General features: G+C 41.3%; 1 protein-coding gene across 1 annotated transcript in view; it reads left to right on the top strand.

Annotated features, from left to right (window-relative positions):
* The window catches only part of EDIL3 (EGF like repeats and discoidin domains 3), a 1,157,741-nt gene extending 1,136,060 nt beyond the window's left edge, over positions 1 to 21,681 (top strand). Inside the window, exon 10 of the mRNA XM_069751317.1 lies at positions 19,547 to 21,681. Within this exon, the coding sequence (XP_069607418.1) occupies positions 19,547 to 19,696 (150 nt within the window). The 3' untranslated portion in view covers positions 19,697 to 21,681. The remainder of the gene's footprint in view (positions 1 to 19,546) is intronic.
* Positions 21,682 to 25,898: the final 4,217 nt, after the last annotated feature.

The following is a 25,898-nucleotide window of genomic DNA, read 5'->3' as shown; positions in this document are numbered from 1 at the left end:
CAAATATCGGAAGGTATCCGTAATGGTTCCCAGGGTCTGAAGGAGAGGAAACTCTCCTTCAGGCCCTGGGATCCATATTAATGTGTAAAATAAAGAATAAAAATAAAAAATATTGATATACTTACCCTCGGACGGGCCCTGGTTGTCACCACTGCAATCGCCATGCTTTTCTTCCTAAGAATGAGCGCTTTAATGACCTTCGATGACGTCGCGGCTTGTGATTGGTCGCGTGAGCGGTCACATGACCGCTCAGCGACCAATCACAAGCCGCGACGTCATCGAAGGTACTTAACAAGCTCATTCATAGGAAGGAAAACATGGCGATTGCAGCGGTGACAACCAGGGCCCGTCCGAGGGTAAGTATATCAATATTTTTTATTTTTATTCTTTATTTTACACATTAATCTAAATCCCGATACCGATTCCCGATATCACAAAAATATCGGAACTCGGTATCGGAATGCTCAACACTAGTTATTATTAATCTATTATGTTACCATTTCCAAAGTGCTATGTCCCTATGCATTCTGATACTGTAAGCACTGTTTGGACTGTGCCGAGCAGAGTGTCCAAGAACGCCCTCAGCCCCACCTAAAAACACTCAACTGTCAATTTGTTAATACATTTCTAAGAGGATTAGCGCAATACTGAGTGATAAATAAAAAATTTCAGAAGAAAATTTATGTAAAATGCAGCATGTATTTGAAAACACAAGTAATTGCTGAAATAGTCATGTTAGAAGAGCATTTAGTAGTAAGTCTAAACCTCTAGGACTGTGACTGATCTTGAAAATGGAGAGACCAAAATGCAGCCTCAGAGTTGTGTCTTCATCACAATGTTTGGAAATGGAAAAAAAATCCACTAGGGGAGAAATTGTAAAAAATCGCAATTCTGAAATCGTTTTTTTAAAATTGTTTTTACGGTGTATATTTTATGGTACAAATGACCTTGCACTATACTTCTGCCCATCAGTATGATTATACCAAACATGTCCGGTTGTTTTATTATTTTAGTCGTGAAAAACAAAATCAAAAGTTAAAAAAAAAAAAAAAAATGGAGGTTTTATCTCCATTTTCCAAGACCTGTAACATTTTAATTTTTCAGTCAATGAAGCTGTGTGATGGCTTATTTTTTGCAGGGTGAGATGACGTTTTTATTGCTACCATTCTGGGTTGGATATGACATTCTGATCACTTGTTACTGCATTTCTTGTAGTAATTACAAAGACCAAAACATGTAATATTGGCGTTCTTGAATTTTTTTTTGCTTAGAGTGTTTATTAATAGGATTTATTGTATCATATTTTGATCAATCAGACTTTTCTGAATATGGCATAACCACATATGTGTATTTGTTTTTTTTATTACCTTTATTTTAATAGGGAAAAAGGGAGGAGACTTGAACTTTTATATTTTTTTATTTTTTAAAACACTTGTTTTACTTTTTATTTTTCATAATAGTCCCCTTTGGGTACTTGTAGCTGAGATCATCTGATCGTTTGCGCTATATGCTGCAATGCCACAGCATCGCTGCATAAAGTGAAAATCACAGTCTCTATTGAATCCCAGCCACAGGCTGGGTGTTAAAGGACCTCCATTATGACAAGTATGGTGTTCGTCATCAGACACCCTGCTGTCATAGCAACCAATCTGCAAACCACAAACCACAAATCGTGGATATAATGGAACTAGAGAGAGTACAAAGGAGGGCAACAAAATTAATAAAGGGGATGGGAGAACTACAATACCCAGATAGATTAGCGAAATTAGGATTATTTAGTCTAGAAAAAAGACGACTGAGGGGCGATCTAATAACCATGTATAAGTATATAAGGGGACAATACAAATATCTTGCTGAGGATTTGTTTATACCAAGGAAGGTGACGGGCACAAGGGGGCATTCTTTGCGTCTGGAGGAGAGAAGGTTTTTCCACCAACATAGAAGAGGATTCTTTACTGTTAGGGCAGTGAGAATCTGGAATTGCTTGCCTGAGGAGGTGGTGATGGCGAACTCAGTCGAGGGGTTCAAGAGAGGCCTGGATGTCTTCCTGGAGCAGAACAATATTGTATCATACAATTATTAGGTTCTGTAGAAGGACGTAGATCTGTGGATTTATTATGATGGAATATAGGCTGAACTGGATGGAAAAATGTATTTTTTCGGCCTTACTATCTATGTTACTATGTTACTATGTGTCACGGGTGCTCCGATGGGCGAATGGAGTGATGCGGTTCCATGCCAGGGCATGCTAAAGGCCACTATTAGAATTTGACAATGGCACTTAACAGGTTAATAATCACAGATGGAGAGGCAAATGGAGGCAGGTCATGACTGTAACACACAGCCATCACCTGCCAAGAATGGAGTGGGCGCACCCCGTGAGCTCACTCCATACAACCGATTTCGACTTGTGCAGTACATGTAAGGCGAATGTCGTGAATGGGTTAAATATTGCTGCCAGAGATTGACAGTGGTTAAAGTGGTTAGAGGGGTATTCTTAAGTTGTCTCTTGAGAAGTTCAGAGCAATGTACTCTCCTTAGTTTCCTTACTTCCTGGTTTATGACGGGGCAGGCTCTCCTCCTAGAGTGACAGCTCTCATGAATAGAACTATAATATTAGTAGAATTATAAAGCTTAGCACAAGATCTGTTATAATCTATAATACATACAGCAGTTTGTTTTAGAGCATGTGCGTTGTTGTCACCGTATTTCCCCATAGAGATTGCATGGCATTTGAACAAGCACACAGCTATGAACAGTGAGAGCCATGATTAGGAGACTTGCTGTGAATGGTATAACAAAAGCAACAAGGCCCGCACCTACTACCAAAGTAAAGGATGGTGCAGTAAGTATAAGGTAAGTGACAATAACAGCAGAAAATCATATAAGGAAAAAAGCACTAATCGATACCCAGTATAAAATTACAAGATTTTATTGAATAAGTTAAAAGTAGCAAAATAAAAAAGTAAACACAAAGGGATGTGACAAGGTAAGCCAGAGAAGTGTGGCACCACAGTGATGGTGGTGATTTATACCATCAGAAGATGAGAGGGAGGGGGAGTGAAAGAAGCAGATAACTGCTGTATGGAAATTAATGGGCTGCTGAGAGCTAATTGGGAGGAATAGAGTTAACTGCTCTCCTGAATTGTAACTACTGTACTCTGGGCCAGGGTCTGAAAGTTGGGCTCTAAGGAAAAAAGTTGTAAACTATAAAATATAAGAACTGTCATTGCGGGAGAATGATAACAGATATAAAAGCAAGTCAATTGCAAACTTGCTTATTTTCATGCTATGCAATTTAAGAACTTAAGAATACCCCTTGGTCACTTTTACAGGCAGATGTTCCTTATATAACACAGTCTGCATCTGTTGAGCATGATGTCGACTCAGTTTCTAAGCCCACCCGAATCACACCTTTTGCACTTAAAACATAAATAAAAGTTTTATGGTTGCAAAGGAGTTAAGTGTTGGAATTTCTTAGCAATAAGGCCAGCGTCACACTAGCAAGTTTTACGGACGTATGAGAGGTGCAGAAAATACGGATTGCATACGGTACAATGATTCTCTATGGCCCAGCTCCTATCTGCTGTATTTTACTGATCCGTATTATACGGTGTTCTACGGCCGTAGAAAATCGCAGCATGCTGCGTTTATCACCGTATTGTGCAAAAATATTGCCAATGAAAGTCTATGGGGGCGAGAAAAATACGGATTACACACGGACTAGAAGTGTGACTTGCGAGAAATACGCAGCGTTGTTAGAGAGAAAAGCCGGCAATTCAGTGCGGTGTACAGTAAAATCACAATGACAGGTAAGAATACAATAGCTAAGATAAATGTCTACACATAGTATAGGGGTATATATATATATATATATATATATGTCAGTGAGACACATATATGTATATACAGTGGGGCAAAAAAGTATTTAGTCAGTCAGCAATAGTGCAAGTTCCACCACTTAAAAAGATGAGAGGCGTCTGTAATTTACATCATAGGTAGACCTCAACTATGGGAGACAAACTGAGAAAAAAAAATCCAGAAAATCACATTGTCTGTTTTTTAATCATATTATTTGCATATTATGGTGGAAAATAAGTATTTGGTCAGAAACAAAATTTCATCTCAATACTTTGTAATATATCCTTTGTTGGCAATGACAGAGGTCAAACGTTTTCTGTAAGTCTTCACAAGGTTGCCACACACTGTTGTTGGTATGTTGGCCCATTCCTCCATGCAGATCTCCTCTAGAGCAGTGATGTTTTTGGCTTTTCGCTTGGCAACACGGACTTTCAACTCCCTCCAAAGGTTTTCTATAGGGTTGAGATCTGGAGACTAGCTAGGCCACTCCAGGACCTTGAAATGCTTCTTACGAAGCCACTCCTTCGTTGCCCTGGCGGTGTGCTTTGGATCATTGTCATGTTGAAAGACCCAGCCACGTTTCATCTTCAATGCCCTTGCTGATGGAAGGAGGTTTGCACTCAAAATCTCACGATACATGGCCCCATTCATTCTTTCATGTACCCGGATCAGTCGTCCTGGCCCCTTTGCCGAGAAACAGCCCCAAAGCATGATGTTTCCACCACCATGCTTTACAGTAGGTATGGTGTTTGACGGATGCAACTCAATATTTTTTTTCCTCCAAACACGACAAGTTGTGTTTCTACCAAACAGTTCCAGTTTGGTTTCATCAGACCATAGGACATTCTCCCAAAACTCCTCTGGATCATCCAAATGCTCTCTAGCAAACTTCAGATGGGCCCGGACATGTACTGGCTTAAGCAGTGGGACACGTCTGGCACTGCAGGATCTGAGTCCATGGTGGCGTAGTGTGTTACTTATGGTAGGCCTTGTTACATTGGTCCCAGCTCTCTGCAGTTCATTCACTAGGTCCCCCCACGTGGTTCTGGGATTTTTGCTCACCGTTCTTGTGATCATTCTGACCCCACGGGGTGGGATTTTGCATGGAGCCCCAGATCGAGGGAGATTATCAGTGGTCTTGTATGTCTTCCATTTTCTAATTATTGCTCCCACTGTTGATTTCTTCACTCCAAGCTGGTTGGCTATTGCAGATTCAGTCTTCCCAGCCTGGTGCAGGGCTACAATTTTGTTTCTGGTGTCCTTTGACAGCTCTTTGGTCTTCACCATAGTGGAGTTTGGAGTCAGACTGTTTGAGGGTGTGCACAGGTGTCTTTTTATACTGATAACAAGTTTAAACAGGTGCCATTACTACAGGTAATGAGTGGAGGAAAGAGGAGACTCTTAAAGAAGAAGTTACAGGTCTGTGAGAGCCAGAAATCTTGATTGTTTGTTTCTGACCAAATACTTATTTTCCACCATAATATGCAAATAAAATGATAAAAAAACAGACAATGTGATTTTCTGGATTTTTTTTTCTCAGTTTGTCTCCCATAGTTGAGGTCTACCTATGATGTAAATTACAGACGCCTCTCATCTTTTTAAGTGGTGGAACTTGCACTATTGCTGACTGACTAAATACTTTTTTGCCCCACTGTACATTAATATTTCATACAGCGCTAGATAGCTTAAAAGCCGGCAATTGAATTACTGGCTTTTAAGCTATCTAGCGCTGTATGATATATCTACTATATAATTGTCTAAGGGGTACTTCCATCTGTCCTGTCTGTCTGTAACGGTTATTCATTCGCTGATTGGTCTCGGCAGCTGCCTGTCATGGCTGCCGCGACCAATCAGCAACGCGCACAGTCCGGAAGAAAATGGCCGCTCCTTACTCCCCACACTCACTGCCCGGCGCCCGCATACACCCTTCCAGTCTGCCCTCACACAGGGTTAATGGCAGCAGTAACGGACCGCGTTATGCCGCGGTGTAATGCAGTCCGTTACTGCTGCTATTAACCCTGTGTGACCAAGTTTTTTACTATTGACGCAGCCTATGCAGAGCCAATAGTAAAAACATCGAATGTTAAAAATAAAAATTTAAAAAATATGATTATAAACTCACCTATGCCGCCTTTCACGCTCCTCGGGATGCAACCGGCACGCTCCGGTCACACGGATGGTCTGGCAGAAGGACCTGCCATGACGTCACGGTCATGTGACCGCGATGTCATCACAAGTCCTGCACGCCTGCGCAGGAAGGACCTGCCGTGATGTCACGGTCATGTGACCGCTACACAGTCATGTGACCGCGACGTCATGACAGGTCCTGCACGACAAGGACCTGTCGTGACGTCACAGGCATGTGACCGCGACACGGTCATGTGACCGCGACGTTAGCACACCCTGGGACGGAAGATGCCGCCTGCACCCCACACAGGCGACAGTGCAACAACGCGCCTGCGGAAGGTGAGTATATGTTTATTTTTTAACCTGTGTCATACGTGGCTGGGCAATATACTACATAGCTGGGCAATATACTACATCGGCTGTGCAATATGCTACGTGGCTCTCTGCTGTATACTACGTCACTGGGCAATATACTACATCACTGGGCAATATACTATGTGGCTCTGCTGTATACTATGTCACTGGGCAATATACAATGTAACTGGGCAATCTACTATGTGGCTGGACAATATACTACGTGGTTGGGCAATATACTACGTGGCTGAGCAATCTACTACGTGGCTGGGCAATATACCACGTGGACATACATATTCTAGAAAACCCGATGCGTTAGAATCGGGCAACCATCTAGTTAATATATATACATACAGTGGGGCAAAAAAGTATTTAGTCAGTCAGCAATAGTGCAAGTTCCACCACTTAAAAAGATGAGAGGCATCTGTAATTTACATCATAGGTAGACCTCAACTATGGGAGACAAACTGAGAAAAAAAAATCCAGAAAATCACATTGTCTGTTTTTTTAACATTTTATTTGCATATTATGGTGGAAAATAAGTATTTGGTCAAAAACAAAATTTCATCTCAATACTTTGTAATATATCCTTTGTTGGCAATGACAGAGGTCAAACGTTTTCTGTAAGTCTTCACAAGGTTGCCACACACTGTTGTTGGTATGTTGGCCCATTCCTCCATGCAGATCTCCTCTAGAGCCGTGATGTTTTTGGCTTTTCACTTGGCAACACGGACTTTCAACTCCCTCCAAAGGTTTTCTATAGGGTTGAGATCTGGAGACTGGCTAGGCCACTCCAGGACCTTGAAATGCTTCTTACAAAGCCACTCCTTCGTTGCCCTGGCAGTGTGCTTTGAATCATTGTCATGTTGAAAGACCCAGCCACGTTTCATCTTCAATGCCCTTGCTGATGGAAGGAGGTTTGCACTCAAAATCTCACGATACATGGCCCCATTCATTCTTTCATGTACCCGGATCAGTCGTCCTGGCCCCTTTCCAGAGAAACAGCCCCAAAGCATGATATTTCCACCACCATGCTTTACAGTAGGTATGGTGTTTGATGGATGCAACTCAGTATTCTTTTTCCTCCAAACACGACAAGTTGTGTTTCTACCAAATAGTTCCAGTTTGGTTTCATCAGACCATAGGACATTCTCCCAAAACTCCTCTGGATCATCCAAATGCTCTCTAGCAAACTTCAGACGGGCCCGGACATGTACTGGCTTAAGCAGTGGGACACGTCTGGCACTGCAGGATCTGAGTCCATGGTGGCATAGTGTGTTACTTATGGTAGGCCTTGTTACATTGGTCCCAGCTCTCTGCAGTTCATTCACTAGGTCCCCCCGCGTGGTTCTGGGATTTTTGCTCACCGCTCTTGTGATCATTCTGACCCCACGGGGTGGGAGCCCCAGATCGAGGGAGATTATCAGTGGTCTTGTATGTCTTCCATTTTCTAATTATTGCTCCCACTGTTGATTTCTTCACTCCAAGCTGGTTGGCTATTGCAGATTCAGTCTTCCCAGCCTGGTGCAGGGCTACAATTTTGTTTCTGGTGTCCTTTGACAGCTCTTTGGTCTTCACCATAGTGGAGTTTGGAGTCAGACTGTTTGAGGGTGTGCACAGGTGTCTTTTTATACTGATAACAAGTTTAAACAGGTGCCATTACTACAGGTAATGAGTGGAGGAAAGAGGAGACTCTTAAAGAAGAAGTTACAGGTCTGTGAGAGCCAGAAATCTTGATTGTTTGTTTCTGACCAAATACTTATTTTCCACCATAATATGCAAAAAAAATGATAAAAAAACAGACAATGTGATTTTCTGGATTTTTTTTCTCAGTTTGTCTCCCATAGTTGAGGTCTACCTATGATGTAAATTACAGACGCCTCTCATCTTTTTAAGTGGTGGAACTTGCACTATTGCTGACTGACTAAATACTTTTTTGCCCCACTGTATATATAGACAGTATATATGTTTTTACTATTATTTGAGCCCATGGATCCATTGTATGTCCGTATTGCAAGCCTGCGAGAACATCTCACATTACGGATGCCAAACGGATTACATACGGAAGATGCCATGCGCAAAATACGCTGACACACCCTGCCTACGGATGACATACGGATCACTATTTTAGGGACTTTTCTGCGTATTACGGCCGTAAATAACAGACCGTATTTTCATACGCTGAGTGTGACGCCGGCCTAGGACATTACATATTCAGATGTAAATGCTCCTTTGAGTCTTTTTATAAGAATTTTGCTTTGCAAAAATAACTGGTAAAAGAATCCTAGTGAAATAAAGCAAATAGGAAGTGATTTTTTTTTTCATTGACTTTACTTATTGAGGTTTCCAGATGAAATGAAGTAACCAGCTTAATGTGGTATATTGAGTTAGAGTTACTAGATCTCTTAAATGTCTAGCATGGCTATATATAACTGTCACTTAGATGGATTAATGCCATGTAGTCGCATGTGTTTTGTTACCATATGGTCTTCGAGAATAGAATTATACATCTTTTGAGAAATATTAACTTCCCAGACCCATCAGTGTGTTTTAAGCCAGCTGCTATCCAACTGACGATTGCCTTGAAGATAGAGTTTAGAACAACAACTGTTTCCTACTGGGTATTCTATCATTCACAGTTATGTTTAAAGAATTGTTTTGGTGTACTTTTTTTCAAGAAACTAAGATTTACTTACAAATGTGCTCTTCTGTTTTAAGCAAGATACCATTAAGGAAGAACATAACATTTGCATTTCAAGACACTACACTGCACTTTTCAAATCCCTGTTGCCTGGAAAGTGCAGCCTAAATTTAATATAGTTGTGTTAAAATAATTTCAATAAACATTAGTAAAGTAAATGGTGGAAACTAGGGTTTTTTAAGTCAGACATAGGGCCCGATACATTAAGGTGTTGTTCATGCCAGTGTTAATAAAGAAACGTGGTGGTATAGAATGATACAAAACTCCAAATTCTTTTAAGGGAGCCTATTATGTGAAAAAAAAACCTCTATTAACCTGCAAATATGGGGTTAATCTGCACGTTTCTGACATAAAACACTCTTAAAAGTCGCAAAATATTTGCACAAAGTAAAGCTAAAATTTTTGGCAACATTTGGCATTTTCACACCAGTTCCAGCCTTCTCCACCAAAGCGGGCAACGCATGGCACCATGTGGGGTAACAGTACCCGCCCAACAATTTCATTAAAAGTTAGCAGCCAGGATCATATTCCTTGCCAACTGTTACATTGATGCCTCTACCCTGTGCCAGTCGTTGTAATGGTTACCCATCTCCTTCAGAGTTCAATATAGACTTATCACTCTCACCCACAAAGTGCTCCATGCTTCAGCATTACTTTACATCTCCTCCTACGTCTCAGTCTACCACCCTACCTGTGCTCTTTGTTCTGCTAATAACCTAAGATTAACATCATCAATAAACCAAGCCTCACAATCCAATCTCCAAGACTTCTCCAATTATTTGGAATGCACTACCAAGGCCAAATCAATTACCGTATTTTTCCGACTATAAGACGCACTTTTTCCCCAAAAAAAATTGTGAGGAAAATGGGGGGTGCGTCTTATAGTTGGAACATAGGCTTACCGGCATTGTGGCGGCGACAGAGGTGCGGGGATGATGTGGCGTGGTGACCGGTATGGCGTGAGCAGGGTCCCGTGCACATTTGAGCTGAATCCGTGGCCCGGTATTGAAGGAGAGCAGCAGAGCTGGGTGAGTTACGGTTTTCCCGGTGGCGGCGGCCATCTTCCTGAGGCCGCGCGTGCGCAGATGGAGTTTTCTGCTTCCTCGTACTTCAGGAAAATGGCCGCGGGAGGCCGCGCGTGCGCAGATGGAGATCGCGGCGGCCATTTTCCTGAAGCCGAGTTCGCAGATGGAGATCTCGGCTTCAGGAAAATGGCCGCTGTGATCTCCATCTGCGCACGCGCGGCCTCCCGCGGCCATTTTCCTGAAGCCCTGGGAAGCAGAGTACTGAATCTGCGCACGCGCGGCCTCAGGAAGATGGCCACCGCCAACCGTAACTCACCCAGCTCTGCTGCTCTCCTTCAATACCGGGCCACGGATTCACCTCAAATGTGCACGGGACCCTGCTCACGCCATACCGGTCACCGCGCCACATCATTCCCGCACCTCTGTCGCCGCCACAATGCCCGCCGCCACCGGGAAAACCGTGACTCACCCAGCTCTGCTGCTCTCCTTCAATACTGCCGTGGCGTCACCTCACATGTGGAAGGGACCCTGGCTACCGCCACCTGAGGATGTGACCGCACATCTGCCGCCGCCACAGCACTGCCGCAACCTCCCCATGGACACCAGGCCATGGCGTCGCCCACCTAAGCAGAATGGGAACCTGCTCAGGTGCACGCCGTTCCGCCCACCGCACCTCAGCATCACCTCACCTCTGCCACCACCATGCCTCCTGTGACCCTGCTCTGCCACTGCCTGCCCTCAGGTAAGAGATCTTAAATTCGGACAATAAGACGGACCCTCATCTTATAAAAAATATTTTTTCTGCAATTTTCACCCCAAATTTGGGGTGCGTCTTATGGTACGGTGCGTCTTATAGTCCGAAAAATACGGTAATCCCCAAGCCCCAAAAATGCATTTCTTCAAACAGGCCTGTCAACTCAACATATTTATCTAACTATCCCTCTTTTGTCCATACAAAATTTTCCTCAAAACCAGGACCCTCGTATTATCTGCGCTTACACCCTTCATGCAATTAATAACCCTTTGTGTCTGTATTTTTACACATACTGGTCAGTTACCGGTTTCTGCAGTATCACATGTACACCCTATTTATTACAATGATGACTGGACCATACAAGGCAAACAATTGTTACCATCCACTTTTCGTGTCTGTCTATTTCCTCATAGATTGTAAGCTTGTGAGCAGGATGCTCATTCCTCTTGGTATCTGTTGATTTATGTGATTATTGTTATTCTGTAATGTCTTTTATTGTCTGTACAAATCCCCTCTAAAATGTAAAGTGCTGCAGAATATGTTGGCACTATAGAAATAAAATTATTATTGTTATTATTATTATTATTATTATTACAGCATTACTTAGGAAGTACAGTCAACTAAGAAGATGCACCCAATTAATTACCGTATATACTCGAGTATAAGCCAAGAATTTCAGCCCATTTTTTTAGGCTGAAATTGCCCCTCTCTGCTTATACTCGAGTCATTCCCAGAGGTTGGCAGGGGAGGGGGAGCTGCCTGATAATACTCATCTGCTCCTGGCCCCATCCCTGGACGTCCCTTCTTTTCCGGGCGCTGACAGCTTCTTCCTGTATTGAGCAGTCACATGGTACCGCTCATTACAGTAATGAATATGGACCCCACTCCACTCCCATAGGGATGGAGCCGCATATTCATTACTGTAATGAGCAGTACCATGTCACCGCTCAATACAAGAAGAAGATGCCTACACCCGGAGAACCAGGGAGGTGTAGGGACCGCACCAGGAGCAGGTGAGTATGATGGGGCAGTGCGCTATAGTCACCTGTTCCTCGTTCCACCATTGGCACTGCTGTGTCTTCTGTGTCCTCTGCAGTGATGCTCAGGTCAGAGGGCGCGATGACACAATTAGTGTGCGCGCAGCCCTCTGCCTGAGTGTCAGTGCAGAGGACGGGGAAGACACAGCAACGCTCGGTGGTGGAATGGAGGACAAGTGAATATAGCAAGTGCCGGGGGCCTGAGCGACGAAAGGTGAGTATGTCATTTTTTTTTAAACAGCATATGGGGCAAATATCTTCATGGAGCATCTTATGGGCCATGTGCAGCATTATATGGGGGCAAATATCTCTATGGAGCATCTTATGGGGCCATGTGCAGCATTATATGGGGCAGATATCTCTATGGAGCATCTTATGAGGCCATGTGCAGCATTATATTGGGCAAATAACTCTATGGAGCATCCTATGGGGCCATGTGCAGCGTTATATGGGGCATATATTTCTATGGAGCATCTTATGGGGCCATAATCAACATTTGTGCAGCATTATATGGGGCAAATGTGTCTATGGAGCATCTTATGGGGTCATAATCAGTATTTGTGCAGCATTATATGGGGGCAAATATCTCTATGGAGCATCTTATGGGGCCATGTGCAGCGTTATATGGGGCATATATTTCTATGGAGCATCTTATGGGGCCATAACCAGCATTTGTGCAGCATTATATGGGGCAAATGTGTCTATGGAGCATCTTATGGGGCCATAATCAGCATTTGTGCTGCATTGTATGGGGCAAATGTCTCTATGGAGCATCTTATGGGGCCATAATCAACATTTGTGCAGCATTATATGGGGCAAATCTCTTTATGGAGCATCTTATGGGGCCCTTATTAACCTTTATGCAGTACTGTATGGGGCAAATGTGTCTATGGAGCATCTTATGGGACCATTAGTAACCTTTGTGCAGCATTATATGGGGTGTATTTTGTATGGAGCATCTTATGGGGCCCATCATAAACTGTATGGAGCATTATATGGGGCATATTTTGTATGGAGCATTATATGGGGCTCCTGATTCAATATGGATATTCAAAAACATTTAACCTACTGATGTCTTAATTAATTTTACTTTTAATGGTATCTATTTTTATTTTTGACATTTACCAGTAGCTGCTGCATTTTCCACCCTAGGTTTATACTCAAGTCATTAAGTTTTCCCAGTTTTTTTGTGGCAAAATTAGGGGTCTCGACTTATACTCGGGTCGGCTTATACTCGAGTATATACAGTAAGTGGTGGGTGCCTCTTAAATGGAACCTGTTATATAAAAAAAAACACTATTAACCTTCAGATATTGAGATAATCTAGAGATTAATAGCATGCTGAAGCTGTGCGACCACTGCCCTGAAAACCCGGTTACAGGGAGGATATGATCTTTGTTCCTCCCTGCAGCCTTGGGTTTTCAGACATAGAGGCATAGCTGGCACAGCTTCAAACACTACTCAGTACATAGTAAACACCTCTAACGGCACTGACTGAAAGCCGACTCATGCAATGTTCACTGTGTACTGAGCGATTACTGAAAACCTGGGCTGCTGGGAGGAATAAAATTCACCATCTCCTGGCAGCCAAGCTTTTAGAAACATGGCTGAACGGTTTCAGAATGCTATTAACCTGCAGATTAAACTTAATAACAAAGCCACAAAAATAGGACTAGAAATCTTCCAAAAATTCAAAAATGAATACAGCAAAAAAGGTGCAGCAGTGTTTACCTGCTGAGGACTCAGAACTAATTCATTCTCAGGATGCAGCAAACCGATGTAGTAAAGATGGCAGCAACACAGGTACAAAATACTCATGAGACAACCACGCTCAAACTACCAAGTCATGGAGAGGGTGATTGCTTAGTATTAGATTGCACAAAAGTGGCTTGTATAGGGTGCTTCCCACACACAGGTAATGCACAGTATCTGGCTCACAACCTATTAGTGAAGGCTATACTATTAGATTAAGCGGGCTGTCCAGCACTAAGTGCATTCCATGAGAACAGACACCCTAGTTTACAATGCCAAAATTATGAGCCTGGCAGCACCCTGAAAAATGAAGTGCAAAAGATATACTGTATATACACAATATATGAGTTATTCGTCAATATTTTGGCCAAGATATGCAAGCTCGCACCCGCGTCAACGGTCCTAGCACTTGCGAGTCCCAACAGTAAACTTTATAACAAAACCACAAAAAGAGGACTAAAAATACTCCAAAAATTCAAGAATTAATACCGCAAAAAAGGGGCAGCAGTGTTTACCTGCCCAGGTCTCAGAACTAATGCACTCTCAGGATGCAGCAAACCCATGTAGTAAAGATGGCGGCAACACAGGTGAAGAATATTGATGAGGCAACCACTCGCAACCTATCAATTCATGGAGGGGGTGATTGCTTAATATTAAATTGCACAAAAGCGGCTTGTATAGCTTAAAAAATAATGGCTAAGGAAAACTAATCACGGAAATAAGACTTAAAACAGCAAGTCCTAAGTCAAAAATAGGAGATGAAAGCTGCAAATTATTTTCTATGTTGAGGACTAGCGATGGGCAAATCCCTGGGGTTTAGCAGAACAGTTCAAAAAGTTCGGTTTGGGTACTACAACAGTACCTGAACCCAAACATGGACCTCATTCCCATGAATGAGGGACCCGAAAATACGTTGCTTTTCATGCTTTCATCTGCATGACAGCACAGCAAAAACTGCCTCTGATCGGCGGTAAGATCATTAGTGACTGGTTACCAGAAATACAGGGGAACCTACGTCATTTTTAAAATATATTTTTTTCTAGTGCAGGTGCCATCTGATGAATACTCCCATCAGCGGCACCTACTTTTGATATTATCAATGACAGCAAATTTAGGCTGATGGGAGTACAGTAAAACCTCTGTGACTGGAGGTAAACTTTTTCCCTCCGGTCTCATTTGTGAGCTCAGATGACAGCGTGGGAGCTGCAGTCATGCAGTTGGCAATGTGAGAAACACCCGGTGTTTGGTGTGCTTAACCTGCGGAGTAACACAGAGTCCATGGAATAGTCTGGGCACGAACACTAGATGTTCGATACAGACTCCAAACTTTGCTGATCGGGTTCACCCATCTCTACTGAGGACATGAGTTTCTTATGGGTCCAGTTCAGTATACACAAGGCACCACCTTATACAAATAGAGCCGTCCTTACATGGTGCCAAAAGAGTAGCTCCTCATGACACAGATCATTGAAAGACCCGTAGTACTGCTATCTACTTCAGAGAGGCACTACTACACATCCACTTCCCTAACACATACAGTCATGGCCAAAAGTATTGACACCCCTGCAATTCTGTCAGATAATACTCATTTTCTTCCTGAAAATGATTGCAAACACAAATTATTTGGTATTATTATCTTCACTTAATTTGTCTTAAATGAAAAAACACAAAAAGAATTGTCCTAAAGCCAAATTGGATATAATTCCACACCAAACATAAAAAAGGATGTGGACAAAAGTATTGGCACTGTTCAAAAAATCATGTGATGCCTCTCTAATTTGTGTAATTAACAGCACCTGTAACTTACCTGTGGCAGCTAACAGGTGTTGGCAATAACTAAATCACACTTGCAGCCAGTTGACATGGATTAAAGTTGACTCAACCTCTGTCCTGTGTCCTTGTGTGTACCACATTGAGCATGGAGAAAAGAAAGAAGACCAAAGAACAGTCTGAGGACTTGAGAAACCAAATTGTGAGGAAGCATGAGCAATGTCAAGGCTACAAGTCCATCTCCAAAGACCTGAATGTTCCTGTGTCTACCATGCACAGTGTCATCAAGAAGTTTAAAGCCCATGGCACTGTGGCTAACCTCCCTAGATGTGGACGGAAAAGAAAAATTGACAAGAGATTTCAACGCAAGATTGTGCAGATGTTGGATAAAGAACCTCGACTAACATCCAAACAAGTTCAAGCTGCCCTGCAGTCCGAGGGTACAACAGTGTCAACCCGTACTATCCGTTGGTGTCTGAATGAAAAGGGACTGTATGGTAGGAGACCCAGGAAGACCCCACTTCTTACCCTGAGACTTTAAAAAGCCAGGCTAGAGTTTGCCAAAACTTACCTGAAAAAGCCTAAAGCATTTTGGAAGAATGTTCTCTGGTCAGATGAGACAAAAGTAGAGCTTTTTGGGCAAAGGCATCAACACAGAGTTTACAGGAGAAAAAAAGAGGCATTCAAAGAAAAGAACACGGTCCCTACAGTCAAACATGGCGGAAGTTCCCTGATGTTTTGGGGTTGCTTTGCTGCCTCTGACACTGGACTGCTTGACCGTGTGCATGGCATTATGAAGTCTGAAGACTACCAACAAATTTTGCAGCATAATGTAGGGCCCAGTGTGAGAAAGCTGGGTCTCCCTCAGAGGTCATGGGTCTTCCAGCCGGACAATGACCCAAAACACACTTCAAAAAGCACTAGAAAATGGTTTGAGAGAAAGCACTGGAGACTTCTAAGGTGGCCAGCAATGAGTCCAGACCTGAATCCCATAGATCACCTGTGGAGAGATCTAAAAATGGCAGTTTGGAGAAGGCACCCTTCAAATATCAGGAACCTGGAGCAGTTTGCCAAAGAAGAATGGTCTAAAATTCCAGCAGAGCATTGTAAGAAACTCATTGATGTTTACCGGAGGTGGTTGGTCGCAGTTATTTTGGCTAAAGGTTGTGCAACCAAGTATTAGGCTGAGGGTGCCAATACTTTTGTCTGGCCCATTTTTGGAGTTTTGTGTGAAATGATCAATGTTTTGCTTTTTGCTTCATTCTCTTTTGTGTTTTTTCATTTAAGACAAATTAAATGAAGATAATAATACCAAAGAATTTGTGTTTGCAATCATTTTCAGGAAGAAAATAAGTATTATCTGACAGAATTGCAGGGGTGTCAATACTTTTGGCCATGACTGTATGTTTTGCTAATGAAATGCCAATGTTGATTGAATGAATCTTCCAGTCTTAATATCTGTGACTTTGTACAGTATACAGTATGTGATTTCGGCTGGCTTGTCTTTGTGCTCCCCATGGTTCTGGGAGGAGTGACAAGCCTGCGTTGATTATACCCACCGCAGTGAGTCTAAGTCCCCGTTATGTCTAGGCTGCACTGGGTGTATTTTGGGAGACGCCGCACACAAAGCATTTGATTGGTGGAGGGCTTTGTGAGGAGGGACTCTTTTGGGGCAAGCCCGTTTTCCGTTAATCTGATTGGCTGCCCTAGCGCTTAAGATTCTGTGACGCCTTACCTGTGACACGCCCCCAAGAGGAAGCAGATGCGAAACGCGCGTCGGGGTTGACGGAGGTTCAGCGTGCCACGAGGCCAGGATTACGGCAAACACTGAGAGGTAATATGTATGAGATCAGATTCTGATCTCCTGATTGTGTTCATGTGTGGGCCGTACGGGAGATGCAATAGGGGTTTGTCTGGGGATTTTCTTGGCAGCTTTGTACTTTCCTTATATTGATACTGGCGATACATGCAGGTTATATGGGCCATTCCTGGTGATTGGATTAGCGTTTCAATACGGATATAAGGTCTATCCATGCCAGATTTAACACTGGGCAATTGCCCTTGAAATGGGGGAGTAATTGTATCTCTCCATTTGTGGTAAGGGGATAGGAGTATACAGTGTGCTTTGACATTTTTTTGATAGTCGCAGACAGTGCCCTACCTGCACCGGTATTTTAAAAACTATTTACATTGCGTGGCCCTACCAATTTTGAGGTAACATATGACATATGTACGATACCATAAGATGTATGTGTTCTGCCGATTCGTGAGCTGACCTCTGTCTGGTTTTCACTAATTTTGATTGTGAGGCATTTTTTAAGTGTATGTGGTTTTTACATGTTAATAAAGTTATTTGTTTAAATTTAAAACGCTTCTTTACTATGTGGAGTTTAATAACTCTATTAGTGGTATGTATTTAGTATCTTTGGAGTGTTGCCCATCCTGGTTGTAGGGGAAATGGGCTGGTGCTTTGTGCTTACAGTATGTGATTTCAGCCTACTGTGACCCAGTAATGAACACTATACTATATTTTGAAAATCCTGTATCCTAAGGCCATTTTGACCCAAAGAATAACTGTATTCGACAAACTAATCAATTCAATGTGCATAATTGCAGCATAATTGTACAATTTAATATCAAAAGCCTTTCCCAGTGTGAATTTACCTGTTGTCTGAATGTCTAAGCATAAAGGAAGTGCTCCAGCTATTTTTGCTGTGTCTTTAATACAGCTTAGATGTAGAAATACTTGGCACTCATACAGATGTGTTTAAGAACTGATTTATTGAATGAAGAAATTCCAGAAAAATGAGACATTTCGGTCAATACCTGACCTTCATCAATCATCAGGATAGAGTAGATCTGTGTGGAAGCGCCCTGTGTGAGAGTCTGCTGTGTCCGCTGCTAAGACAGGAAGTGCACTCGTGCACCACCAGAATTCCAGAAGTGCCGTGTTTTCCTAATTACTGTAATACAGCTTAGACTATTATTAACTCCTTCCTGTGCCTAAAATTTTGGCAATATTTGACATTATTTTGGGAAACTTGTAAATATGATTAATCTGCAGGTGAATAGCATTAAAATAATATTAGCATGCCCCAACACCTTCAGGAAGAATAGCAACTTCGCTTTAACCTCTCACTTGCAGTCAGTCTGGCAGTGAAGTCACTGCTCACTATACTGTGAGCGCAGCTGCAATCACTCTGCGCAGGAATAAAGTGTAGTGAGTGGTAACTGTGATAACTCTATACTTTCTCCAATGACTGAATGCGAGCGACTACAAGAAGTATAGAAGTTTTTTTTTTCTGTTTCTGCTTCTCCAATGAAGCAGCATATTCTTTTTTAATACCAACAGAGCAGGTGAAAAAAATAAAATACAGCCTAATGTGATTTTCATGCTATTTACCTGCAGTTAATCTGCAGGTAAAATTCATTTCTGGACATGATGGGTTCCATTAATAAGGGCAGGGAAATAAAACATTGCAAAATACCATTAACAGCATCTTATACTCAGGAGAGTAAATCCATATTTTCTAGGACAAAGGCTATAATAAACTAAGGCCAAACACTTCAAGGGTTAGTTTCATGTTCATTAATGTATGAAATTGCAAAATGCTTGTAAAAAACAATTTTTCAATTTTCCTGTTATTACATTTCTTCTTAAGATATTTCTTAAGAATGAATGGATTTTTAATTTAATGGTTTACTGCTCATTGCAAAGGTTACTGGCAGCCATCACTGCAGTCTAGCTGCAGAAGCAGAACATGCACGCAATAGAGCTTGTAAGCGCTGCTGTTAAGCTGGATAGGATGCTATTGCGAATTGGTCGTGCCGATCCCAGCCAGCTGCAGTGTAACTGCTCTTCTCCGGTGCGGAGTTGCAAGGAGGCCTCATATAGCAGCATCGGACAGTGCAAAGTTTGGCCAGCAGTATGATGCCTGTAGGTCAAACGGTCAAACAGAATCATATCTCCTCCAAGCAATCAAAAAGCTTAGAAAGCAATTTTCTTCTGTAGAAGATGAGAAAACCTCTTAAATACACATTAGTTGGTTGGCCACTCCCAACAAAATCGTTATGCTCATCTTTCCTTAGCCTATTTTTCAATATTATCTAACTTAACTCAACATATATAGTATCTTCTATTGATATATATTTTTATTATTTCCAGGTCTTTCAGGGAAATTTTGACAATGACACACACAGAAAGAACGTTATTGACCCACCGATCTATGCAAGATTTTTAAGGATCCTACCGTGGTCATGGTATGGCCGAATCACATTAAGAGCCGAGCTACTAGGTTGCACTGAAGAGGACTGACAGCTTTCATCATCTGACTATTCAACACAAAGAAATCATCATTTGAATATTTCAAAAACTGTGCAAAACCTAAAAGAATAAAAATGAATGGATTTTCATTTGAACAAGTGCTCACTTTTTGGTAGGCTGGTAACTGTTTTTGCAAGGTAGTCTGTGCCTGCCCTTAAAATGATCCCACCAGTAAATATCCTTCAAATACCGTCCCTTTGTATCGAAATGTTTTCATTTTCTTCTACGTTGTTCACACTGGTTGAAATACGTTAGGAAGAGAGGCAGCATCATTTTATTCATTTGTTACCTTTTGCGTGTCTATATTTTTATGAACGAAAGAAAATGCAATTATAGGGATTTTTACCCCAGCTAAAGAAATCGCCAACAGAAATTTGTTTTCATTTCAACTTTACACCTTTAATCCCGATGCTGCAGAGTAGCAATAAGACGTCTCTGGGATGACTGCATTATCCTAATTGCTTCCCTTGTGCCTATCGAAATATTAATATTTACATCTCAGATTTTAGAAATCCATTTGATTTACACCTGTGAAATTACCAACCTTCAATAACATATTTTCCTCTTAATTTCATTCCTATTGTGCATGTTCTTGAGGCATGTTATTACTTGTGTTGAAAACATTTCCTTCCTCAATGACCTGAATACTAAATGTGTTGCAAAGACTGGGATTTCTTTTCTGCATGTCATAAACGTAACAGTACATCAATATCTCATTCCTTTTTACTTTATTACATAGAATGCACTGACGTCCAAGAATATTAGACTAGCAAATCTCTACTGAATTTGCCCAAGGCATTATATTTCTTTGCCAACTCTTTTTTTTAAAGCATAAGAACAGTACTAAAAAAAAAAGTTTTACACAGTAAGCAGAATTGCATATGGATACAGTATATATATATATTAATATACATAAATATATTTAGTTTAATCTGAATTATTTTAGGAGCATACAGTAGCATGGAGAGAGATGATAAAACTGATAGGCTTGTACACATAATGCATTTCATATGTCGATTGGCGTGTCTTCTAGTTTGCAATTTGTTGAACATAGTCTTTCTTCATGAGATAAAATGGAAAGCAAATGTATTGTATTGATGACATACAACCAGAATTTTTTTTTCCAATTGTGGACCTACATATGTGTTTGTGTAGAAGAAAAATATTGTTTTTCCGTTGGTAACACCAGTTGATAAAGAGTGTGATAATGTGGTGGTATCTGCTAAACTTGTTCTGGTTGCTTCAGTTATTGACCAATTTAGTTTAGGTGTATGCACCCCCATTTTCCGTTCCACTAGAAATAATTTACTATATGTTACGTCAGACCTAAAATTGATACTATATTTACAATAAAATTCCAAAAAAGACATGACTTTGACCGCGCCAGAAGGATATACTGGTTGGAACAGTAGATGCCACATGAGCCTGACGGGGGCTTCATAAGAAGATGCCAGTATTATAAATGGTCGTAGATAGGAGCCCCGTTGCAGATTTTGCATTGAAAACTAGATGTTACATCTCTCGAAGTGGCAGTTCTGAGTTATCAAGAAGTAGGGATCCAGAGGAAGACTTACAGATTAGTAAAAGTTAGAGAGTAGACAAAAAAATGAATAAATATAACAATATAACTTATAGTATTACTAAATATTACGATAATAAAAGTAGATAGCTATAAAATAAATCAGACATAAGAGGCTTAGACCAATATTTTCATTCAGTATTTCTCTCTGGTTTCGCCAGACTGAGAAACGAGGGGATTTTAATATTTCTGAACTGATCTCTTAAGCTTATCTATGACCGCTATTGAGGTCAAATGATCCGCATTTTTACAATTTTAGTTTTAATTGTGCTACATATCTAATTCCGCTAGATGTCAATGTCCTGTCTGTATAATGTCCTTCAAAAAAATGTAAATTGTGTATGATGTTGTATTCAACCTTGGTGAACAATATTAAAGAGAAAGTCAAACATAACAACGACCCTTGGTTGTAAATTAGATATTGAAAAACACCGCCCACACTTTGCACTTTACGATATAACGTTTGATCAAATTTATTATGATATTTTTTCCTCTCCATTTATAACACATGTTTGAGTATTGCAATGTTTAATTAACATGCTTACCTTCATTTTCCCATTTCACACCATGTGGTTATGGTTCTTTTCCTTTTTAACATCTATATGTAAAAGCCTTCAACAAACTTTCTACCGATTTACTGTATCAGACAAACATATGAACGCATCTATGCAGAAACGCCGAAAAGGGAAGGTTTTTTTTTTTGTCTCTTTGGTTAATTATTACACTTCTACTGTGAGAGATTTCAAAGTATTTAATTTGACTTTTAGAGGTTTTTGTATATGAATTATTTAAAACAAATGAAAAGAAAGAAAAAATATTTTTTGGGAAAATTCCTCTTGCATTTTTAGAAATCCTATGCTTATGCTTAATGTTATATTTACACAGGTCAAGAAAAACATAAAAATGATGGTACTTTAGAGATTCTATGGAATTAGGAAAATGTACGCTGTCTTCCAGAAACAGTGATACTGCGGTCAATGGAATATGTGTGATAATGCCTCTCGGCTATATTCCTGTGAATAAATGATCAAGAATGGTGTTGTTTCTGGAAGAAAACATCCATTTTATCTTTTTTGCATTAAACTCCTTTAAATAGTGAAATGTTCTAAGGACCTAATTCAAAACACAGGACAAAGTTTATCTAAAATGTCAGAGAATTATTTATTTAATGCTCCGTATTGTTTTACATTTCGTCCCCAAAATATGTTAGAATCATTCACCCAAAGGGCTTGTTGCAAAACCTGGTTACAGTTTTATGTTGACTTTCTCTTTTGATGCAATTAATTCAGCTTTGAAGACAAAAGGATAATGTACAACGTACAAAAAAAAATAAAGTGATGGTTAGGGATCTCAGTAAGTATAAAATATCAAACACAGTAACCTTTGCAACTTTTCAAACTGTGTAATACTGAAATGTTTTGTAAATATTAAAATCATGTAGGTTGATGTAAAATCAGTATGACATTGTCTAGTCTTCAAGCCTAAAATAAACTTTTAAAAAATGTAGGCCATTTTATATGGTTTCTGTGGTTATATTGTTCATTTAACATATTCAAATCATGGGTAAAAACAATTAAAGGGTTGTTCAGCTCTGGAATGAAAGGTCCTAATGTTACTTGATGAGGTTGCCTTCTGCTAGACATTTTGAGCTCTAATGTACATTATTTCGAATTAAACCCATCAAACAAACATAGAAACAAACATCAGAATCCAGGGAAGTAGTATTTAAGCTTGATTTTATAAATGATCAACATCAGACTTATAGATATGGGTAATAAGGTTAGTCCAATCATGCAATCATGCATGGACCTTTGGGTGGACATGAACATAGTGTTGTATTATTACTGCTCTTATTTATTTTTAAAGCTATGGTGATTTCAGGTTGTTGTAGATGTGAAGACAATTTACATACAAAATACATATGTTAAATACAGTGAACAAACCAACAATGACAGACTGATGCTTTAAGGGGAGAGGAACCTGACCTTACCAGCATACAATCTGCAGAGTATTGAGAAAGGCGACAGTGGTAGTGAGGTGGCACCAGGATTATTTTCTGTAGATATGAATTTTCAAACTGTGTCTAATGATTTCAAATGTGGAAGAAATTCAGGCAAACTGAGTCACTTAATTCCAAGGATGAGGCAGGCTGTGGAAAAATATTGGAGATAGTTGGGTAAGGAACGTATAAAGAGAGATGAGAGAAGAAGATCTTATGAGGACCAGAAATTACATGTGAGGAGTTATCGGGAGATTAGTTCAGAGATGTATTGGGAAAACAGGTTATGGACAGCCTTGTAAGTTATTGTTAGTAGTTTAAACTTAATTCTCTCTGGAATTGGTAAGTAATTGAAGGAATTGGTAGAGGGCAGGGGCAAATGAGTAGCGAGGGGATAGGTGGATTAATCTGGCTGCAGCGTTGAGAATGGATTGAAGATGTATGAGAGTATTAATTGGGAGGTTACAGGGGAGGATATTGCAATAGTCAAGGTGGGAGATGATGAAGGCATTTGTTAACATTTTGGTGTATTTAGAGTTAAAGAAAGGACAGACTTTTGTAAATATTTTTTAGTTGCTGGTAAGGCATTGGATGTGTAGTTTGAATGACCGAGCAGAGTCTAGGGTTACACTGAAGCAGTGGACATGTGATACAAGAGATAGTGTAATGTCATTTATTATAATAAATAGATCAGGAGGGAATGGGTTTAGTGAGATGGAGGAAATATGGTGGGTTCGGGTTTGTCCACATAGAATTTTAGAAAGTGTGATGAGAACAAGGAGGCTTTGCTAATAGATATTCTGGGATTCTGGGAGGTGATATATGGGCTGGAGAGGTTGATTTGAATGTCACCAGCATACAGGTGGTACTGGAAGCCATGGGAATTTATGAGTTATTCCAGACCAAAAGATAGAAAAGAGTAAGAGTATGTGTCCCAGGACAGAGTGTTGAGATACAACACAAAGTGTGGGCATGACGAGGAGGTATTATAGGAATTGCAGATGCAAAATGTGCAATTAGTGACATAAGACGATATCCAGGAAAAAAACACGGGCAACACTTTTGATCCAAGTAAATTAGTTTTTGTAGTAGAAAGCAGTGAACTACTGTCACAAGGCAGAGGATAGATCTAAGAGGAAGAGTGCAGAGTAATGTCAGTTAGCTGTGGCAGTTAGTAGATGAGTACTTAGCAACTTCAGTTAGGGCATTTTCAGTAGAGTAATGGGGACCAAAGCTGGACTGTAGGTTGCCCTTACTCATGTGTTACTCCTCTTCCCCTGTCACATGAGTATCACACAACCATATGACCATAGCATGATATCCTTTCTCCCTCCCTACACTGTGTATTTTTTTATTTTGTGCTACAAATATACAGATTAAGGCCAGCATTCCTATAGTATTACATTAATACACCGGTGCACATATGCCGTGACCATTATACAGACATCTATGCTAACAAAATGCATAAGAACAATCAAATAAATGAATGCATGTGTTAGGACTGGCGGAACGCACCAAGAATAAGATGTAATATTAATAGATGCGTTCGCAGTCCGGGGTCCACCGTGCAGGTGAAAACCTGCTGCTAGTAAATGGCAGCGTAATATGGCGGTGGAAGCGAACCCAGTTAAGCCACTGGTCCGCAATACCGCACCTAGGAGTGCAAGCAAGGAGTCAGCGAACTCAACCCCAAGACTCAGGATTGAAGTCCGATCAGACTACTAGCACTCAACACCGCAACTGGGTGTGTAAGGTAGCAGTAATAATTAGAGCACCGAAGTGTGAACTGTGCCGAGCTGGCAGACACCACTAAGAACCCAGACGTGGGTCAGGAGGCGCACTACTGGCGCGTGGCGCCGCACTGGCGGTCACAGCAATAGACGCTTATACGTGTGTGACACGTTGAGTGGTTAGTCGGGCGCTAGATAGCAGCCATACACCATACGCGAACAGTCATACAATAGGGTAGGGGTATTTAATGAACGACTTGCACTCACAACAAACACACGTATACAATTGTACACTAGCGCATGGCCGTGCGGTCATGCGAAGCTTATATAGCTGCAGTACTTTCAGGACCTGCCAGGAGGACCAATGGGAACCACTGCAGCATCTGAGCATGTGACCCTCGATCTCCAACGGGAGATCTCACCCTGGGCATGCTCAGAAGGGAAAAAGCAGGACTTAGTCTCAAAAGCGTCCACTCGCTGCTGCCCAGCACTGGCTTTAATGGCAAAAGCTGGAGAAGCAACAGCAAGCCTAAGCACAGAGTGAGACTGAGCCAGACGCAAGGACCGTCGTCTCTGCTGAGCAGGTTTACCTGCGGCAGGAGAGGAATGGGAGACCGCAGCAGAAGCGGCCCGAGATTCCCCCTGTGCAGAAGCGGGAACTCGACCCCTAACATTACCCCCCCTCCTAGGGCCCCCCCTTCCTTGGGCCTCGCTACGTTCGAAGGCAGCAATGAGCTGCGGAGCCCAAATGTGCTCAGCAGGTTCCCAGGATCTATCCTCAGGGCCGTAACCCCTCCAGTCTACCAAATAAAATTTTCTGCCACGAACCACCTTGCACCCCAAAATAGCGTTCACCTCGTAATCGTCCGTAGACGAACCCGACGT

This window comes from Ranitomeya imitator, chromosome 1, assembly GCF_032444005.1.
Source record: "Ranitomeya imitator isolate aRanImi1 chromosome 1, aRanImi1.pri, whole genome shotgun sequence".
Taxonomy (NCBI): Eukaryota; Metazoa; Chordata; class Amphibia; order Anura; family Dendrobatidae; genus Ranitomeya; species Ranitomeya imitator.
The sequence above is the reverse complement of the archived record's forward strand: the minus strand, read 5'-3'. Positions and strand labels throughout refer to the sequence as shown.